General features: G+C 40.0%; 1 protein-coding gene across 1 annotated transcript in view; it reads left to right on the forward strand.

Moving 5' to 3' along the window:
• The window catches only part of SH3GLB2 (SH3 domain containing GRB2 like, endophilin B2), a 121,409-nt gene that overhangs the window by 1,338 nt on the left and 98,968 nt on the right, over positions 1-21,103 (forward strand). Inside the window, 4 exon segments of the mRNA XM_053696186.1 lie at positions 15,044-15,166; positions 15,766-15,787; positions 19,324-19,397; positions 19,399-19,453. Of these exon segments, the coding sequence (XP_053552161.1) occupies positions 15,044-15,166; positions 15,766-15,787; positions 19,324-19,397; positions 19,399-19,453 (274 nt within the window).

The raw sequence follows: 21,103 nt of genomic DNA on the forward strand, positions 1-21,103 counted from the left end.
ATGTTTGACCCATAACCATGGTTTATTTACACTAGAGACAACCTTGTTTAGTTTAGCACAAATACAAACATCTTTCTTATAAATAAGCAATACAGCCTTTTGAGGTTATTGCAGAATTAACCTTTTAACGCCGTTCTGACTTTCTATTCTGTCCTAACCATGCCGGGCTTTAGCCCTTTTAGGACGGAATAGAACGTTTTAGCTGTTTGGCTGTCTTCTGAAGCCAACGGCGCTTCAAGAATACGATTGCGGTCTAGAGGATGTGCCTAGTGTCATAGGGACACTCCCCTGACACGATCCCATCATTGATTGCGTGCACGATTGCGGGACTTCAATTTGTTTACATCGGAACGTTGTTCCGATGTAGACAAATTAACCCTGTCATCAAAGGGTTAATATTGAGCTGTCATGCACGGCATAAACACAAAGGTATCTATTGAGGATACTTTGCACACACATGTCACCTGCATCTGTCATATAGCAAGAGTCTGCCTCTTCCTGATGTCTTTATGAAATGGGAACATTGGTAAGTTACTATATAGTGCTGCTTGACTTCTCAGGTATTCCCCAAGGCAGTTTGTGTCCCTTTAATTGCATTGCAATGTTACGCAGTTTAGCCTAAAATGTTCTATCTTACAGATTCAGAGGGGGGTTTATGGTTTAAGGATAGACCAATTAGCAGTTTTAAAATACAAAAGGTAATATTTTTCCTTAGTTACCAAGAGAATGAGGCAAATTTGAAAATCAAAGCATATTGGAAAACTGTTTAAAATTGCTGCTGTATCTGAATTAAGAAAGTTTAATTTGGCGGTTACCGTCCCTTTTAATTACTGGTGCAGGCAAACGCATTGCTCTAAACTGCCAGTGTGGCATCCTTCTCAAATATGGACTGAACATACCGCCAGCAAAAACTACAACAGCCACGATATCACTGGTTACAAAAGCTGACGGGGTTCAGCTCCTGCTGGTACTGAACCCAAATTTTTTTTCTTTCATATTCAGATAGAGCAGCAACTTTCTAATTTACTCCTATTATCATTTTTTCTTGGTATCTTTATTTGAAAATGCAGGAATGTACGCTTAGGAGCCGGCCCATTACCTGGGTAGCGCTTGCTGATTGGTGGCTAAATGTAGCTTTTATGTGTCATATATCATACAAAAAACAATTGCATAGGTAAAAATTAGTTTGTGTCTGAGTTCTCAGACGACTAAAAGAAGTGGCATTTAAAAAAGTCAAATAGCATTTAAGCACAGGTAAATTAATATATAGCTGGATTTTAAAACTTAAAGGGACATTAAGCACCTCAACATATTAATATAGTTTAATTACGTGCAGTTAAACAACTTTGCAATATTTGCTCATTATTTATTTTGTTCACCATTTCTGTAATTTTAATTCTGAATATTGTGGGCTTTCTAATTTATGTTAAACATGGAAGTGCAGACACAGCTATATTCTGCACAGTCATTGGTTGCACACTCTAGTAAGCCATTTATAACCATTCCTAATTTACTATATGGTGGCACCCACTACTTTATTGACATTAACTTTACCCCATATTTTTTCAATATTTATACAAATAATATAACTTTTAAAAATATATGTACAAATTCTCAGGCTGATCTTTGCTTTGAATACAACATGCAAGCAATTATATATATCTATCTCTATCCATCCTTGAGAGACAGTTACCAGTCATTGTGCTGCTGCTTTACATAGCTGCTCTGTATTTGACTATTCTCTTCAAAAATCTGTTTACTATGGCTGTGCTGTGTTAAAGAAAAACTTACACAGTGCAGCCAGAGCACAGCACTGTTTGAAGAGAACAGCCTGATGGGGCTCAATGATGCAAAGCAAAAGCGCTAATCATTCCTGCTTGTGTCCCATTCTTTCTGTGGACATTTACTGCTGCATTTACTGTGATGACATCTCAGATGACAGCATGTTCTGCCTTGGGATAAAAGGGAGTAACACCCCTCACATTTTTGTAAATATTTTATTATATTTTTTCATGTGACAACACTGAAGAAATTACACTTTGCTACAATGTAAAGTAATGAGTGTACAGCCTGTATAACAGTGTACATTTGCTGTCCCTTTAAAATAACTCAACACACAGCCATTAATGTCTAAACTGTTGGCAACAAAAGTGAGTGCACCCCTAAGTGGAAATGTCCAAATTGTGCCCAAAGTGTCAATATTTTGTGTGGCCACCATTATTTTCCAGCACTGCCTTAACCCTCTTGGGCATGGAGTTCACCAGAGCTTCACAGGTTGCCACTGGAGTCCTCTTCCACTCCTCCATGACGACATCACCAGGCTGGTGGATGTTAGATACCTTGCGTTCCCCTACCTTCCATTTGAGGATGCCCCACAGATGCTCAATAGTGTTTAGGTCTGGAGACATGTTTGGCTAGTCCATCACCTTTACCCTCAGCTTCTTTAGCAAGGAAGTGGTCGTCTTGGAGGTGTGTTTGGGGTCATTTTCATGTTGGAATACTGCCCTGCGGCCCAGTCTCCGAAGGGAGGGGATCATACTCTGCTTCAGTATGTCACAGTGCATGTTGGCATCCATGTTTCCCTCAATGAACTGTAGCTCCCCAGTGCTGGCAGCACTCATGCAGGCCCAGACCATGACACTCCCACCACCATGCTTGTGGTTGCCGCCACACACTCTTGACACCATCTGAACCAAAAAAGTTTATCTTGGTTTCATCGAACCACAGGATATGGTTCCAGTAATCCATGTCCTTAGTCTGCTTGTCTTCAGCAAACTGTTTGCGGGCTTTCTTGTGCATCATCTTTAGAAGAGGCTTCCTTCTGGGATGGCAGCCATCCAGACCAATTTGATGCAGTGTGTGGCTTATGGTCTAAGTACTAACAGGCTTACCCCCCACCCCTTCAACCTCTGCAGCAATGTTGTACAAGTTCCTACAACAAGATTTTCCCATCACTCCAGTACTATACACACTTCCAAAAACCACTAGGGAGGGCCATCATTTCAGTGCGAGTGTCTCTGCTGAAACCGCTAGCTCAATTTGTTGACTTCAGCCTTCGGTTAAACAGGTGAAGTTGTACATCCAAAACTCTACATCATTCATCAGATTAATCACGATGTTCACTGATATCAAATCCTCGGACCTTTTGGTGACTCTAGATGTATTGAGTCTGTATACAGTAATCCCACAAGACTTGGGCATCACCACAGTCAGAAGACAACTTGGACGGATTCCCTATGTTGGACCTAATGAAGATGTGCTTATTGAGCTACTTACTGATTGTCTCACCAAATTGTTTTTCCTTTTTGAAAAAAACTATTATCTGCAAATTGCCGGAACTGCGATGGGGTCCAATGTGGCCCCATCTCTAGCAAACTTGTTCATAGCAGTATACAAGACAAACATTATGCATGTATTTGCTAACAAACAGATCAAGCTATACTGCCATTATATAGACAATCTCTTTGATATGGGCTGGTGATGAACAGTCACTTGCACAATGGGTTGACGATCTGGTTCCAGCACAATGCCAACTTGGAGGTGATTGACTTTCTTGACATCAGGGTGTTCAAAGAGGGCAACAGTTTGGGCACCACACTCTACAGGAAAAAGACAGACAGGAACTAGATTCTTCGAGCAGATAGCTGTCATCCTTCCTCTCTCATTCGTAACATTCTGAAATCTCAATTTCAGAGGGTCATAAGGAACAACAAAGATGCTCTCAAAAACTTGAAGAGATGACCGAAAGGTTCAGACAAAGAGGGTACAAGCCTTCACTACTCAAGGAGTGCAAACAAAGTTCCCTAACGATAAATGAACCCACGAGATCTGATGAGCAACAACGTTATACTTTTATCACAACCTACTGGCCAGATAAAAACCTGATAAGAGCTAGTCGTGATGAATAGAAACTTATTTAAACAGACCTCAATCTTCCGTTCACCCACTGGGATACACCCACGGTTGCCTTCAAAAGAGGAAGAAATCTAAGGCACCTACTCGTAAAAACGTGTATATATTGCATGAAGATATGTCCCGTGTATGGTTGAAAAAGAATAAGGGCTGTTTTCGTTGTATGAGCTGCGTTACAGGCAACAGCATGCTCACTAGTCCTTCTTTCCAACACCCAGACAAGTATAGTAATGTACAGTGGTTTTCATTTTCCAGTTAGTTGTTAGCCTTCCTGTTGCTCTGGTGGATATGTTTAAAGAGCTTTATGAAAAAAAAAAAATGGTACAAAAACATTGTGTAATTACAATTCACAAACCCTTTTTGTAAACAAATATGTTTTTGTCTGATGATTGAGAATTAAAGGTATAACAGTGAGTCACTCATTCTTCAACTGACCATCTGGTAAAGCCCAGCTCACATCTATCAACCCCCACAATATACTGACTAAGTGAAGCCTGAGGGCCAGATGTCCAAAATCCAACCGGACAGTACGGTATTGTAGCATGTTGTCCAGAAAAATATTCACAAAAATATTGGTCACTAAAGTCCCTGAGTGTGTGATACATCTAAAAGGCTTCTTATGTATTAAAGTATGAAGCAGAAAGAAGTGAGGGACAGTAAAGGAATAAAATCAGTTCTGTTTATGTGTGCTATTTGAAATCAAATAAGTAAAATGATTTATTTGTATGGTACTGGCAGCCAAGGGGTAAACTAACTGCTCAGTTGTGAATATATACATGGTGGGATTAAGAGTGTAAGATCAGGTAGAGCTTTTGTATGGTATTGGCAGCCAAGGGGTAAAATAGCTGCTCAGTTGTTAAAAATGCACATAGAGTTTTATGCTCATTATCTGTTTTTGGCATACTTATATGTCAACTTGCTTTGTAATTGTAACATATGTACTGAGAAAATGGTTATTGGTACAAGAAATGCATCAATAAAAAAACTTTGATTTAAAAAAACTAAACAAAATGCACATAGTGGGGGCTCAGGTAGAGCTTTTGTATGGTACTGGCAGCCAAGGGGTAAACTAACTGCTCAGTTGTGAATATATACATGGTGGGATTAAGAGTGTAATGTCAGGAAGAGCTTTTGTATGGTATTGGCAGCCAAGGGGTAAAATAATTGCTCAGTTGTGAATATATACATGTGGGATGAGGAGTGGTGGGGCGCAGGCAGAGCTTTTGGAAGGTGGACATTTTGTGACCCCAGTCACCAGCAGATTGTGTAGGACAGCTGGCAGTCCTAGAGCTGATTTGCTGCAATTTCTCCCATCATTTTGCTGTATATTTTACTTGTGACAAATACTTTCTACTTTTTGGGAAGAAACCCTAATACCTATGAATAATATGTGCTAGGTCCTTCTAGGTGTTTGAGAGTAGCATCAGTAGTATAGACATACTTGCTGCTGAATTATTAATAAAAGCAGCAGCAGGAAAGCAGGTCAACAGCTTCTCGCACTCATCATTGTCCTAACTACCATGTGACAAAGTTGCAAGTCAGGATGGGTCTGGTCAATTGCTATGAAAGTACATATTGTAAAAATGATTCTTGCAAGCAGTAATGACACACAATAATAATAATAATAATAATAATAATAATAATAATAAAAAATAATATATATATGTCTTAGGCCACCATTAGATTTGTTGTTTTAGCAATGGTATAATGACCATATATAATTATTTCTCAGTCTCTTTATAGGCTAAAGTGGCAAGTATTTACCGTGACCTCCCCTTACACTTGAGCAGTAGTAGGAACCTGGCTCTCGTTTATTATAGACTCCATTGCTATGAAGATTTCCCCCCCCCCCCCCTCCTTTTTAAAAAAAAGAAACAACAAAAAAAAAAACGTCAAACTTCTATCAGTATGTCAGTCACTACAAGCTACCCTTCATCCTTGCGGTAGCGGTGTCAGATGCAATGCCATTTGCTCGCTTTCATTTGCGACATCTACAATTGTGCATGCTACATTGAATGGAGATCATTTGGATTTGTCTCAGGAGATATGTCTGGATTTAGTGGGAACCCCCTGTCTTGGTGGATGTCTCCCAAGCCTTTTTCGTGCAGGGAATGAGTTTCCTTGGGAAATAACTACGGATACAAGTATATCTGTTTGGGGAGCCGTCTGGGTCTCTTTGAGACCTCAGGGATTTTGGTCTCCTCAGGAAGTATCTTATATTTTCAGTGCCCTTCTGGCTTTGCCACAGTTGACTTCCATTCAGTCTATCTAATTCCAGTCAGAAAATGTCACGGCAATGGTATATGTCAACCATCGGGGGGGGGGGGGCTTGCAGCTCCCTAGCAATTAAGGAGGTGTCTTGCATTCTATCTTGGATGGAGAGTCATCAGTGTCAGATCTCAGATATCCACATTCATGGACTAGGGAACTGGGAGGCGGACTATCTGAGCTGGCAGGGTCTTCATTCTGAGGAATGGACCCTAAACCATGAGATGTTCAATCAAATTGCCCTTCAGTGGGGATCTCTGGAGATAGATATTGTGGAGGTGGTGGATGTGCTAGCCATTCCATGGGACTACCGGTTAGTTTTTCTGTCCCCACCCCAATAGTGCTCCTTCCTCGGGTGGTAGCACGAATCAAACAGGAGAGTGTCCGCCATTTTAATAGCCCCAGCGTGGCCATGCATGACCTGGTACGCAGATCTCATAAGGATGTCGTCTTATCCTCTGTGGCGTCTTCCTCAGAGTGGACCTTCTGGCTCAAGGTCCATTCTTTTACCAAATCTAGTTTCTCTGAGGCTGACTGTGTGGAAATTGAATTATTGATTCTAGCTCAAAGAGATTTCTCTGTGTCTGTGATTGATACTCTTGTACAGGTTTGCAAACCGGTCACCCGATGTATCTATCATATAGTGTGGAAGGTTTACATTTCTTAACATGCTGAACATGGTTTCTTGTGGCATAAGGTAGAATTCCACGTATTCTTCAATTTCTTCCCCCCCCCCCCCATGCTGAAACTGCTACTTTTGATCACAATATAATGTTTTAGGATCCTCAATAAAAGCCCTATTTCTCCTATGGGGCCAAAAAGTTCTCGGAAATTACAATACATTTTTTTAGTCACTTTTCAAAACACTTTTTGCCTTTTTGAATCTGACACCACTTGGCATTTGATAAGTCATTGAAAGAGCATTTTGGACTTCTTTCCAACTGTTTCACGGCTATTTGCAAACTGTCTCTTGTCTTACACATGTATAAAACACCCCAAAATGGCCACAGGAAACATTGTAGAGGTCTGTTAACATACTTGTCATTAAAGCTCTATTATGAATATATATGTGTGTTGAGTACGTGATATAATGTACAGCTCCGGGGATCTGTAGGAAAAGTCACTTCATGACACAATCTACATGGTTTTTATTTTTAATATTTCATTAAAAGTTTATTCAATTTTGTGTTTTAAAAGGGCATCTCTTAATTGTGACTTTCATAGGAACCTATTCTAATCCGTTTCCATCCGCACCACTGCTAACTCAGCTGAATGCATCTTTTAGTTTTTCAGGAAAAGCAGACTGTGCACTATTTTTCTATTGCTATATGGTCCTTTTTTTTTTTTTTTTTTTTTTTTTTTTTTAACTTTCACAAATGTTGTTTTTCTTTTTTAAGACACGATGAGTCCACGGATCATCTTAATTACTAATGGGATATTTACCTCCTGGTCAGCAGGAGGAGGCAAAGAGCACCACAGCAGAGCTGTTAAATAGCTCCTTCCCTCCCTCCCACCCCAGTCATTCTCTTAGTGATAGGAAGAAATAAAGTGAGGTGTTAGATTAGATTCTTCAATCAAGAGTTTATTATTTTTAAAGTAGTGCCAGAGAGTGCTACTTTGTCCTAGGGTGTAGCCGTAGTCCATGTCAGTCTCTTCAGTAGAGCTTTTGGTGGCTTTAGAGCAATGGGAACTTGTGGGACATAATTCTCACTGCGCCTCCCATGTTTTTGCTGCCCTGTATGCCTTAGTCTGAGGAAAAGGATTACTCAGCATGCCGTTTTTCCATAGGTCAATAGGAGGGAGAGGACCTCTTAAACCTGGGATCTGCCTTGCTGTCAGGCAGAAGATGAGGTAAGTGCTGACTTTTTATCTAGGGATAGAAGTTTAATCTCAAAAAAAAGTTTGGGCACTGTATTACTTTATTCAAAGCCTCATTTCCAGTAAGGAATAGTTTCTCCTATTTTAAATTAGGGGGCACTTTGACAGTTTGGCTATTATTTTTCTATAAGCCACATTGAAGTTGATATATTCTCCTTCTCTGTTAGGAGTACTAGGCAAACTTGTAAGCAGGCACTGGACTAGAATGGCTTATTTCTGGGGTTAACGGAACTCACTAGGAGGCTAACATGTGGGCAGTGATGTTTGGGTTACATTTCTGACTAACGTGCTATCTTATATGAGGTAGCACTATTTGCTCCCAGGTTTGCAACAGGAGTTGCTAGAGTGGTTCAGTTAGCTCCCCGTAGCCTATCTTTAAACATAATAATGGCGACCGGGAAATTATTGTTATTACACCACGATGGAGCGGAGCAAGTTTTGGCGCCGTTTTGGGTTGCACATTCATTTATTTCTATACACAGTCAAACGATGTCAGAGAAATTGAGTGTTATCACGCCCACGAGGGACGGGGGCTATGTTTGAGGCGGTTTTTTAGAAAAATTGCGCAGTCAAAATCATTACGATATCGGAAGGTTGAGCCACTACATAGTTACAATAGTCTGTTATCCCACAGTGTAACCCTATATAGTTTAACACAGTCTTTAGTATTTTTACAAATATGGGATCCGGCCAGCACTACATAAACATGCGTTCTGGATCAATTTACGAGAATGTACCAAGTATTTCTTAGTGTTGTTCACTAAATAAACAATGTTTGAAATGTATTAGAGGATAGATGGACATTTCAGCAAATTTAAACTGGTGTAGAAGTGTGGATAAAGTCTGCAATTTTTGTGAGTTAAATTAACTTTCTGCTGCACACAAAAATTAAGAGGTTACATTTTAAAATTTAAAGAGGACAGTAACGTTTTTTATGTGTTACATTTTATTGAAAATGTTTAACTGTTTATTGGTTTTAAATGATCCTTTGTGACTCAGGATAGACCTAGAGGCCCTGCTAGGTGTCTCTTTTTTTTAGGTTTGGATGCCAATGTGGTGCTTCCAATCCTTTTCTCATTTATTGAGGGATCTTTAATAGTTAAAGATAGACCTATTCTGAACCTACTCTTCCTAAGGTGCATGCTACTTAGGAGTCTTTTGACAATGGTTAAGATATGCAACAACAAAAAATTCCCAAAAATTTATAGCCCACATGCAGTGCCCTGCGTTTCCTCTCACACTCAACTGCAGTTTTTCTTGCTTTTTTTTGCATGGCTGGTTTCCCACTCTGTAGGGAAAAGTGCAAGAGGTTATATGTTCAATCAGAGAATAGTGTGATTGATTTAGTTGTAACTGTTCTGAATGTTTCTTCCCTGTAACTGAAGGAGGAAGATTCTTCGGTAATATCTGATAAATAATTATTTGACTAGGATGGGGTTTATACCTTTATCTGATCCTAAATTTGTTCTTCTTTTGTCTTGGCTTGTATACCTTCATTTGCTTCTTGAGGAGGTTTTAAGCTACCCTGGGGGAATCCGACTCTACCGGCGTAGTTTAGCTGAGAGAGTCTAGTAGGTTACACTAATATTGTAATGTGCCATTCAGGGGTGGTAGTATTTCCTGTACCAAATAGGGCCATAGAGATATTTGCTGAGGCATGGGATGTAAGGGGGCAGGTTTTCCTTTTTTCAATCAGGTGTGGGTCTGAGATCAGGATCCCTGGGTAGTGTATATTGTGTCCCATGGATACAAATTAGAGTTCAGGACTTTCCTCCCTAGGGGCAGGTTTCTGCTTTCAGGATTATCGGCAGACCAGACAATGAGGCGCTCTTACACTGTGTACGGATCCTCTCCGACCAGGGAATGACAGTTCCTGGTCTAATGCAGGAATGAGGTTTGGGGATGTTATTCCTATCTGTTTGTGGTTTCCAAGAAGGAGGGAATCTTTGTGGATCTATTTTAGAATCCATACAGGGTTCTCAGAGTGCCATATTTCAAGATGGAAACTATAGTTTCATTCTTTCTTTGGTCCAAGAGGGTCAATTCAGACCACGGGGGATTTGAAGGATGCAGTGGAGGATTTTCCGAAATGCATGTTCCCTTCATCTAGGACTATCTCAAAGTCTTAAGGTTTGCCCTTTTTCCAGACAAACATTCCAACTCAGTAACTTTTTTCCGGCCTGGCCACATCTTCGGAATTTTCTTTAGGATTCTGGGATCACTGTTGGGCGTGCTCCGATTGTGGAACATTGCAATGGCAACATTCTGGTTCAGGCGCCTTCTTTTCAACCAGCAGGATTACGCATAATTTTTCCTGTGGTCTCCTGGCTGGAAGGTTCGTTTGGAAAAGAGTTTCTTTCCAGTCGGTCGTTCCACCTCAGTTCTCTGCTGTTAAGAATGCTTTGGTGGTTATCTCTGGATTTTTGCTCCAAGGGTAGCTACTTTAAAAAAAAAAAAAATCTGGGTGAATGTGACAACAGAGAGCAGCCTTTTGACTGGGGAACTGTGTGGGGCCCCTCTAAGAGCAGGGAACATGGACTCGGGTGGAGTTTGTTTTTCCCATAATCATTTAAAAAAAAAAAAAAAAAAAGCTTCAATCCTCTCCTAACCTGGCCTCAGTTAACTTCGGCTGGGTTTATCAGGTTTTAGTTAAATTTCACTCTATCTGTGGAGGACTTGGAGTTTTTTTTGTTTTTGTTTTTTTTCTTGGTTATGCCAGAAGAAGCCAAGATGGTTTCAGTGGGCTGAGACCCACACTTTCTGTCTGTCGACGACCCCCTTTTTTCAGAAAGGTTTTCTGAGAAGTAGGGTCTTCATAAGTAGACAGAGTTTTTATCCGGGGGATTTCAATATTGCATATTTAATTCTCCTGGAGCCTTGGTTCGGTTTCCGCAGGATGAGGACGTCGGTGAGCCTCATTTCACCGGCGTGGTCCACAGGATTGGTATGCAGTCCTAGGGGGGACATGTCGCATCTTCCAACTGGGAGTCTCCGTGGAGGAAGGACCTTCTGCATCAAGGACCTTTCTTTTCTCTGAAAATGTTTTCCCTAAAGTTATTTACCTGAAGATGGAAGCTTTATCTTATTCAAAGCTTGGATTGGATATTGGTCATTGGGACTATGAATCAGGCTCGTAAGCCTGTATCTAGGAAAGGTTTACCCATCTGATATGGCATAATTATTTATCCTAGTGCGATTCCAAAGCATACACTTGAAAGGAGTAGGGATCAGATTCCTAGTATTTTCTACAAGACATAACTGCCTTGTATATTTTGTTTCAGGTTCGTCTGGCGGTATTCCCGGACGTTACATTCGTCTGGTCAGGTCTTGATCAGGATCAGACCTGTGTTTAAACCAGTTACTCCTTCATGGAGTTTGATTTTAGTTCTTAAATTCTTCAAGAAGCTCCGTTTTGAGCCTGTACATTCCTTAGATTTTAAATTGCTATCTTGACGCAGAGTGTCAGAGTTCTCGGCATTGCAGTATGAGTCCCCTTATCTGATTTTTCATTCTGATAGGGTGGTTGTACATATTGCGTTAGGATTCTTCCTAAGGTTGTTTCTATCTGAACATTTATTAGGAGATTGTTGTTCTTTCCTTGAGTCCTAGTTCTGCTTCTCAGAAGGGACGGCTTCTACAGACTTTGGACGTGGTCCGTGCTTGGGGTTTTACCTGCAGGCGACTAAGGATTTCTTTTTCGCCAGCCTTCTGTTTTGTTTATGGTTTTCTCAGGAAATCGTAAGGGACAGTAAGCTAAGGCTACTCTTTCCTTTTTTCTGGCTAGAGAGTATCCTATGTTTTGCATATGAGACTGCTGGACAGCGGCTACAAAGATAGTTTCATCTCATTTCACTAGAGGCGTTGCTTCCTCATGGGCATTCAAGAGTGAAGCCTCTCTGAAACAGATTTGCAAGGCTACAACTTGGTCCTCTCTTCACACTTTTTCAAAGTTCTATAAATTTGACACTTTCGGCTGAGGCCTCTTTTGGGAGAGAAAGTTCTTCAAGCAGTAGGTGCCTTCCATTTAGGTGCCCCTGTCTTGTCCCTCCTCCGTATCATCTGTGTACTCTAGCTTTGGGTATTGAATCCCATTAGTAATTAAGATGATCCGTGGACTCATCGTGAATTAAAAAGAAAAAGAAATGTATGCTATACCTGATAAATATATTTATTTTTTTGACACGATGAGTCCACGGCCCGCCCTGTTTCTTTAGACCGGTGGTGCGTTATTATAAACTCTCAGACAACCTCTGCACCTTGGCTTTTCCTTTCTCTTCTTAACTTAGGTCGAATGACTGGAGTGGGAGGGAGGGGAGGAGAATTTAACAGCTCTGCTGTGGTGCTCTTTGCCTCCCTCTGCTGACTAGAAGGGGAATATCCCATTAGTAATTAAGATGATCCGTATATTCATGTGTGAAAAAAGAATAAATTTATCAGGTAAGCATAAATTTTCTTTTTTACAATATTTTTTTATTCTATTGTTTGTTAAATCACCATTTTCATTTTGGTGTGAACTGGTAACAAGATGGTGACTATTAGGTTCTATGCAAAGGATTATATATTCTTTTACTGGATTGTAAATTATGACCACACTGCCTTGCTACATTGTCTCTGTCTAGGAGACCCCTCAAATGAGATTGTGACTCCATGCACGCAAGTCCAAATTGTTCACAAGAGTTGCGTTTCTTAGTGCCTGCACATACATTATTGAACTCGGGTCATGAATGCTTGTTCCATTTTACAAATTCAATAATGTAAGCACTGGCACTTTGAAACACACTCTCATGAACAAGTTGGGGGACTCAGTGTGCATAGAGGCCCTTTTAAGGCAATTCCATTTGAGATTGTGATCACAAACCAAATTCAGCTAATCGGAAAGATTGTGATCAACTCCTATGTTTGACATGTATTAGAAGTTACAGCTTTGCAAATCCAGAACAACCTAAACCCCTTGTAAAGTCTCTCTTGCCTGTGGCCAGTCAGATACCAGATGTAGATGAGGTTGCACACTTCTTTTAACCAATCACTGTTTAGCTTGTAGCAGTGTCAGACAAAATTATAGTATGGCGTATGGAGTGTTGTTCTGAGGACCGATCTCAAAAGAAGACATTGCAGAGGTCGAAAAACATTCAGAGAAGGGTCCACAAAGCTAATAAGGGGAGTGGAGACCTTAAGCTGGGTCCGTTTTCTCTTGAAAGGTGATATTATTATGTGACTTTATATCATTTATATTCAAGGTCCATATACAGAGTTGGCGGAAACTCTTTTTATTCCAAAGAAATTGTTTGTGACGCGGTCACATTTTAAAGCTGGACGAAAGGGAATATGAAACCCAAAAAAAAATATTTTTTTATTAAAACAGAGCATACACTTTAAAAAAATAAAATAAACTCTGAATTACTCCTATTATGAAATTTGCTTCATTCCCATGGTATTCTGTGTTGAAGAGATACCTAAGTAGAATCAGGAGCCCTACATGACAGGAAAATTAGTGCTGCCCTCTAGTGCTCTTGCAAATGGATAACATTCTTGCAAAACTGCTGCCTCATAGTGCTCCTGAATGGGCCAGCTCCTAAGCATACATCCCTACTTTTCAACAAGACACCAAAGAGAACAACGAAACCATTGATAATAGAAGTAAATTAGAAAGTTGTTTTAAAATTGCTGCTCTATTTGAATCATGAAATAAAAAAATTGGGTTTCATAGCACTTTAATCTCCATCAACGTAAACTTGTTTTCACTGTCAAGAGCAATCAAATTGTGAAATTTATTGCCTAAGGAGGTAGTGAATGCCAACACCGTAGATACACTTAAAAATGGCTTAGATTTCTGGCTAGAAACAGAATTCAGGGATATGATTTTCTTTTGTTAAATGTGTCAGCTTTTTAATAGGATTAAGTTAAGGCTCCATTGCAGCCTTTTATTGTAAATCAGGTCAGATCTGTATAGGTTGAACTTTGAAGGACTTCTGTCTTCTTTCAACCTCATCTACTATGTTACTATGTAACAGCAAAATCACAATATGTTAAGATTAATGTCAGGAAAAGAATGCAACTAATGTATACTACACAATTTTGTTTATTTTATGTGAGCTTCATTTTCAGTTGTCGGTTACCTTACATGCATAGTTGTGTACTATATCCTCTTTAATGTGAACCTATCAGAAGCCGGGTGGCATTAGGAAGTAGCCCGTAGGTGGCATTAGGATGTAGCGGGTGGAGGCAGTGTATATATTTTCTAATAGAATATCATTTTCTGCTCATCTAAAGCACAAATTAATTGCATAATGTAACAAATGTATTTTACAACAATTTGTGCAATGCGTATAAAATATTTGTAACCATTTGCTAATTTTAGCTGCATATTGGCTAAAATTTTAGCCGGGTGGTCAGTAAAATCAACCGTGTGGTGCACCTGCTAAACAGGTCCTGGGGAGAACACTGCATTTGTTTTAGTCTAAAAAAGTAATTATTTGAGACGGCCACCATGTGCATTAACCAGTTTAGTTACTACTGATTTGAATATTTGCTAATTTGTCCCTTAAGGGGGAGTCAAAATCTAAACCTCTCATAATTCAGACAGGGCATGCAAATTTAAAACAACTTTCCCAATTTACTTTTATTATATGATAATTTCTAAGCCCTTGAAGGCCACCTCTTATCTCAGTTTATTTTGACAGTTTTTCACAGCTAGATGTGTACTTAATATGTAACATATCGATAACACTGTGTTACACTCTCATGCAGTTATTTATGAATCAGCACTGATTGGCTAAAATAAGTCTGTCAAAAGAACTGAAGATAGCGGGGCAGTCTGCAGAGGCTTAGATACAAGGTAATCACAGAGGTTAAAAAGTGTATTAATATAACGGTGTTCATTATAAAAAAACTGGGGGAATAGGTTAATAAAGGGATTATCTATCTTTTTGCAATAAACATTTTCAATTAGACTGTCACTTTAATGACTGCTCTTCTTACTTTCCAGATTACAGAGGAAAAACTTGGGCAAGCAGAAAAGACTGAACTGGATGCTCATTTTGAGAACCCTGTTGTCCAGAGCAGATTCCACAAAAAAATTGGGACAGAGAAGATTCTGCGACAATCTGAGGTTCTCCTGCAGCCCCAAACCCTAGTAAGTAATGACTGGTGGAATATGAAGTGGGGCAGGTGAGACAATGACTGAGGTTCTCCTGCAGCTCAACCCTAGTAAAGTAATGACTGGTGGATATGAAGTGGAGCAGGTGAGACAGTGACTGAGGTTCTCCTGCAGCCCAACCCCTAGTAAGTAATGACTGGGGGAATATGAAGTGGGGCAAGGTGAGACACTGACTGAGGTTCTCCTGCAAGCTCAACCCTAGTAAGTAATGACTGGTGGAATATGAAGCAGAGGGGGTGTGAGACAGTGAATGAGGTTCTCCTGCAGCCCAACCTAGTAAGTAATGACTGGTGGAATATGAAGTGGGGCAGGTGAAACCCATGACTGAGCTTCTCCTGCAGCTCAATCCTAGTAAGTAATGACTGGTAGTACATGAAGTGGGGCAGGTGAAACAATGACTGAGGTTCTCCTGCAGCTCAACCCTACTAAGTAATGACTGGTTGGACATGAAGCAGAGGGGATGAGACAGTGACTGAGCCTCTTCTGCAGCCCTTCCTAGTAAGTAATGGACTGGTAGTACATGAAGTGGGGCAGGTGAGACAGTGACTGAGGTTCTCCTGCAGCCCAACCCTAGTAAGTAATCACTGATAGGAATATGAAGTTGGGCAGGTGAAACAATGACTGAGCTTCTTCTGCAGCTCAACCCTACTAAGTAATGACTGGTTGTACATGAAGCAGAGGGGGTGAGACAGTGACTGATGTTATCCTGCAGCCCAATACTACATGAAGTGGGGCAGGTGAGACAGTGAATGAGGTACTCCTGTAGCCCACCCTAGTAACTAATGACTGATGGTACATGAAGTGGAGCAGATGAGACAGTGTCAGGTTCTCCTGCAGCCCAACCCTAGTAAGTAATGACTGGTAGTACAGGAAGTGGGACAGATGAGACATTGGTTGAGATTCTCCTGCAGCCCAACCCTAGTAAGTAATGACTGGTAGTACATGAAGTGGGGCAGATGAGACATTGACTGAGATTCTCCTGCAGCCCAGCCCTAGTAAGTAATGACTGGTAGTACATGAAGTGGGGCAGATGTGACATTGACTGAGATTCTCCTGCAGCCCAGCCCTAGTAAGTAATGACTGGTAGTACATGAAGTGGGGCAGATGAGACATTAACTGAGATTCTCCCTGCAGCCCAGCCCTAGTAAGTAATGACCTGGTGGAACATGAAGCAGAGGGGGTGAGACAATGACTGAGGTGATCCTGCAGCCCAACCCTAGTAAGTATTGACTAGTGGTACATGAAGCGAAGGGGTGAGTGTGAGACAATGACTGATGTTCTTCCTTCCAGCTCAACCCTAGTTAACTAATGACTGGTGGGACATGAAGCGGAGGAGGTGAAACGATGACTGAGGTTCTCATGCTGCCCAACCCTAGTAAGTACGACTGGTGGGACCATGAAACAGAGGAGGTGAGACAGTGACCCTGAGGCCTCCTATCTGTTAGTGAAAATATTTAAATCAGTAACTGACAGATTACAATGACCATATTGCTTAAACATTTAAACTGTGCCTTTATAAACTAATGTGTACAATATACTGCTGGGATATAGCTGACTTTTTTTTTTTTTTTTAAAGGGACAGTAAAGTAAAAATAAACTTAAAATGGATTTGGATAGAGCATTCAATTTTAAGCAACTTTCCAATCTACTTCTGTTATTAATGTTACTTAGTTGCCTTGGTACCCTTTGTTAAACCTAGGTGACCTCAGAAGCTTGCAAATGTCCTTAGCCATCTGGCAGCAGTGTTTTATGCAACAATGTTTCTAACAAGATCAGTTCAATTCCCAAAATACCAGACAATCCCTTTCAATAAACATGGCAACCCTAGACAATTGTATTTCAGGGCTGGACTGACCTTACTGGGCGGAAGACTAATTTACTTACAGAAAGGGCTCGCCTCCACTGTGAAAAGCACAATTTAAAGAGGCTGCTCCTAGGTCGTAACTAGCCATAGAACATGCTACTGAGCTGTTGTTCGTTCCTGGTAGAGCTCTTCTCTTTTTTGTATGTATTTGCAATAAGACCCTGGGGAAGTCTCCCTAAGGGTGATGGGTAACCAGATGTAAACTCCTTGCCCAATGTGTTTTGAGGACTATGGCTGCACCTCACTTACCATGCCCAGAGAAGGCTTAATCTATTTTCTGGGGTTGCCTTGTTCAGAGTAGGAGGATTGCCTGGTATTTCGGGGGCTGGACTAACCTTTTATTAGGTGAAATCAGACTGATATACTTCAGGAAAGTTCTTATCTGTGAAAAGCATAATTGGTATTAAATAGGCCTTCCTGTTAGGTGGTAACTCGCCATAGAACAAGCTACTGAGGCTGTTGTTCATTCCTGGTAGAGCACTTCTCTTTCTGTATGTAATCACCTAGGATTACTGGTTTAACAAAATAATGTGGTAGGTGGTGCCAAAGCGCCTAGTAAAAGGCAGAGGTCATGAATAAATCCAGAAAATCGCCCTAATCCAAAGTGACTATCTATGACGATAGAAATGGTTGGGCAGGGGAGATGAATTTTATTTAAATGCACAATGACGCCAATAAAGGTATAATAGTTGTGAGGTTAAAAACAGTACTGTTGAGATCGATAGGTATAATTGAGATCGATGGGTATAAAATTACAGTTGATAAAATGCATTGAATTAAAATACAGTTGGATAAAATTGCGATATGAGGTAACAATCGAGTACTTTAAAATATGTTAGGAAAATCAGGATCCATGATGGGAAAAAAATAACTTATACTGTGACGTGCTCAGTGAGGAGTACTAGAGCAAATCGTCAGTGTAGAGAATGTGGAAAGATCACGGTTGAATTGTTATTTACATATCATGTGCTGCTTATGGCCACAAATAAAATGTGGTCTTCTACAATAAGGTGTGATCTTCATTGTTTTTATTTGTTTTTTCACAGCTGTTTTTTCACAGTGGTACCACATGCAAGCGGTTTTACTATTTTTTGTTATTTGATGTTTATTTGATTGCACCACCCCATTTATTATGACACGTCACCATCCTTTGAGCTCACATATCAGTCCTATTTCAAGGTCCCCCCTATGGTCGTTCTCCTAGACCACATTAGAAGATCACACCTTATTGTAGAAGATCACATTATATTCGCGGCCATAAGCAGCACATGATATGTAAATAACAATTCAACTGTGATCTTTTCACATTCTCTACACTGATCGATTTGCTCTAGTACTCTCACTGAGGCCACGTCACCAGTATAAGTTATTTTTTCCATCATGGATCCATGATTTCCCTAACATTTTAAAGTACACCGATTGTTACTCCATATCGCAATTTTATTCAACTGTATTTTATTCAATTGCAATTTATCAAACTGTAATTTTATACCTATCGATCTCAACAGTACTGTTTTTAAACCCTTACTACTTTTATACCTTTTTATTGTGTATTTAAATAAATTCATCTCCCCTGCCCAACCATTTCTATCGTACCTAGGTAGTCACCTTTGGGATTAGGGCGTTTTTCTGGATTTATTCATGACCCTCAGCCTTTTACTAGGCGCTTTTGCACACCGCCTACCACATTGTTTTATTTTTTTGGCCAGCTAGGAGGCCTATAGCTAGAGGTTCCAGACCTGGTGCCTTAGTATTATCCTCATTGTTTAACAAATCATACCAAAAGAAACTAAATTAATGATAGAGGTACATTGGAAAATGTGGAAAGGTATTTAAAATTGTATGTTCTATCCAATCATTTTAAGTTTAATTTTGTCTTCACTGTCCCTTTAATTTAGCAGCTGCAAAAGTTTGGATAAATAACAAACATTGCAGAGCAAACATGCACTGCTTGTTTATTTTAATTTGTCTACTTTCATGTTAGTAATTTGATTTCATTTTTTCTTCCGGTAATAATTTTAAAGATGACACCACAACTCCTATCTATTTCCATTTATATTTATTTAAAAATAAAAGCAACCATATATATCTTGATTTTATGTCATTTAGGATTATTTGGGCCAGGCCATAAAGGTTTTACAATACATGTTATGTTTTGAACAGTGCCTTTGTTGTGTCTAGTAACATCATTATGACCTTGAATTGACTAATCTTCTTTGGTTTGTGTCCATTTTGTTTTGTCTAGGTGCCCGGGTAGAAGAGTTCTTGTATGAGAAACTAGACAGGAAGGTCCCTTCTCGAGTTACCAATGCAGAGCTCTGTGGGCCAGTATATGGTAGAGGCAGCAAATGATTTTGGTCCGGGTTCACCCTACGGTGAGTGATATGAGCGGTCTACCTACCTTTCAGAGCAAAATTCACATAAATGCTTTATATAAAATAGTCTGCAGCAAATGTAGAAGCATTTCAGCTCTTCCATTGTAATCTATGGTTCATAGCAAATGAAAGGTCCATAATTATGTTATTTTACATATTTAATATTTTTAGTTGTGTTAATCACATTTACAGTGTGTTTGTTTTTTTGTTTTTTTAAACTATTATTTTTTATATTAAAAATCATACTCTAAAGTAGGAATAATAGTCTCTCAATGAGCTGTTCCAAAACGCCCCAGAAATGGGCGTTTTTTTCTTTTTCTTCTCCTTTCCCCCTTGTCTAATCGGCATTGGCTTGTTGATCAGACATGGGAGCGTGCACAGGAGCACGCTGAAAGTGGAAGTCAACAAACGTCAGCTGACATGCTAGCAGATGAGATGGATACCCTAAGAGCAACGTTTACACGATCTCTGCCATCATTCACGATGCTTCAAAGGATGCCATAGCAACCATTGCCGATTGGCTCTCTCGTGAACGCGTGCAGGGGGGCCGGTGTTCTTTCGAGAACTCCAATTCTTTTAAACTCCAATCTGACATCACTTCCGGTGATTCTTCTATTTTCACTATCTGTTTTTGCCTGTCTTGGGGGGCACACCTCCGATCCTCTGGCATACACCCAAGTAAACCTTGGGCAATGAGGTTTACAAGGGGGCTTTGCCCCCCTTGAACCCCTCAGGCAGAGGCAAAATAGAAGATAGATAATAGAGGCGGATTGCAGTGCCCATCTGATGTATGGAATCACCGGAAGTGAGGTCAGATTGGAGTTCTCTACAGAACACCGGATCTTTTTTGATTGGTATTTGGCAGTCCGCTCTTCTTTGCATAAGCTGTGAAGAGCTAAGGAAATGCTGGATTGAGCAGGCTCCAACTTACATGTCGGTCAGCGACTCACAGGTTAATTGGAAGCTAAATCACCACTTTCATTGGCAGTGGAAGCAATATAAATTTGTAAGAAGTAAAAAACAATAGATTGCATTTAATAGATAAATATCGGTAAAATGTTAACTATTTTTATCAAATGTTTGTTAAGCCTTTGATAAAAAAAATATGACTATAATGGCCCTTGAAGGACTGCTGAAGTAATTTTACATTATTATGCTACATACAGAGGTTGGACACAATAATGTGAACACCTGAGAAAAAGGTGATATTTCTTGATTAATAAGGTGGTTTGCCTTTAATACAACTTCCAACTTTCTTTAAATAGATTCATAAAACTGAATGGTCCTCTAGTAGAATGTTGTACAATTTGTCTATCAGACATCTGTCAATTGCTTCAGAGATGTTGGCGAATGGAATCTGTTCCTAACTCTGCTCTCCAATACTGCTTACTGTGGTTCGATGCTATTCAAGTCAGGTGATTGAGCTGGCCAGGAAAGATGTTGAAGTTCATGTTGGTGCTCCTCATACCAAGGACTGAACTGTTCTGGCTCTTAGGTGGAGAATTTAAATCTCTGCAGTTCTTCAGTTTTTTGTTTATTTCCAAAATTGGAAGAGACACAAAGGTCAATCTCAGGTGGTCCCGAGAATCAAATCTTTCCCAAGGATTTCAAGTTCAAGGAACTATTTGTCAGGAACAGTTTGCTCAAGGA

The sequence above is a fragment of the Bombina bombina genome, chromosome 12 (genome assembly GCF_027579735.1).
Source record: "Bombina bombina isolate aBomBom1 chromosome 12, aBomBom1.pri, whole genome shotgun sequence".
Lineage (NCBI taxonomy): Eukaryota > Metazoa > Chordata > Amphibia > Anura > Bombinatoridae > Bombina > Bombina bombina.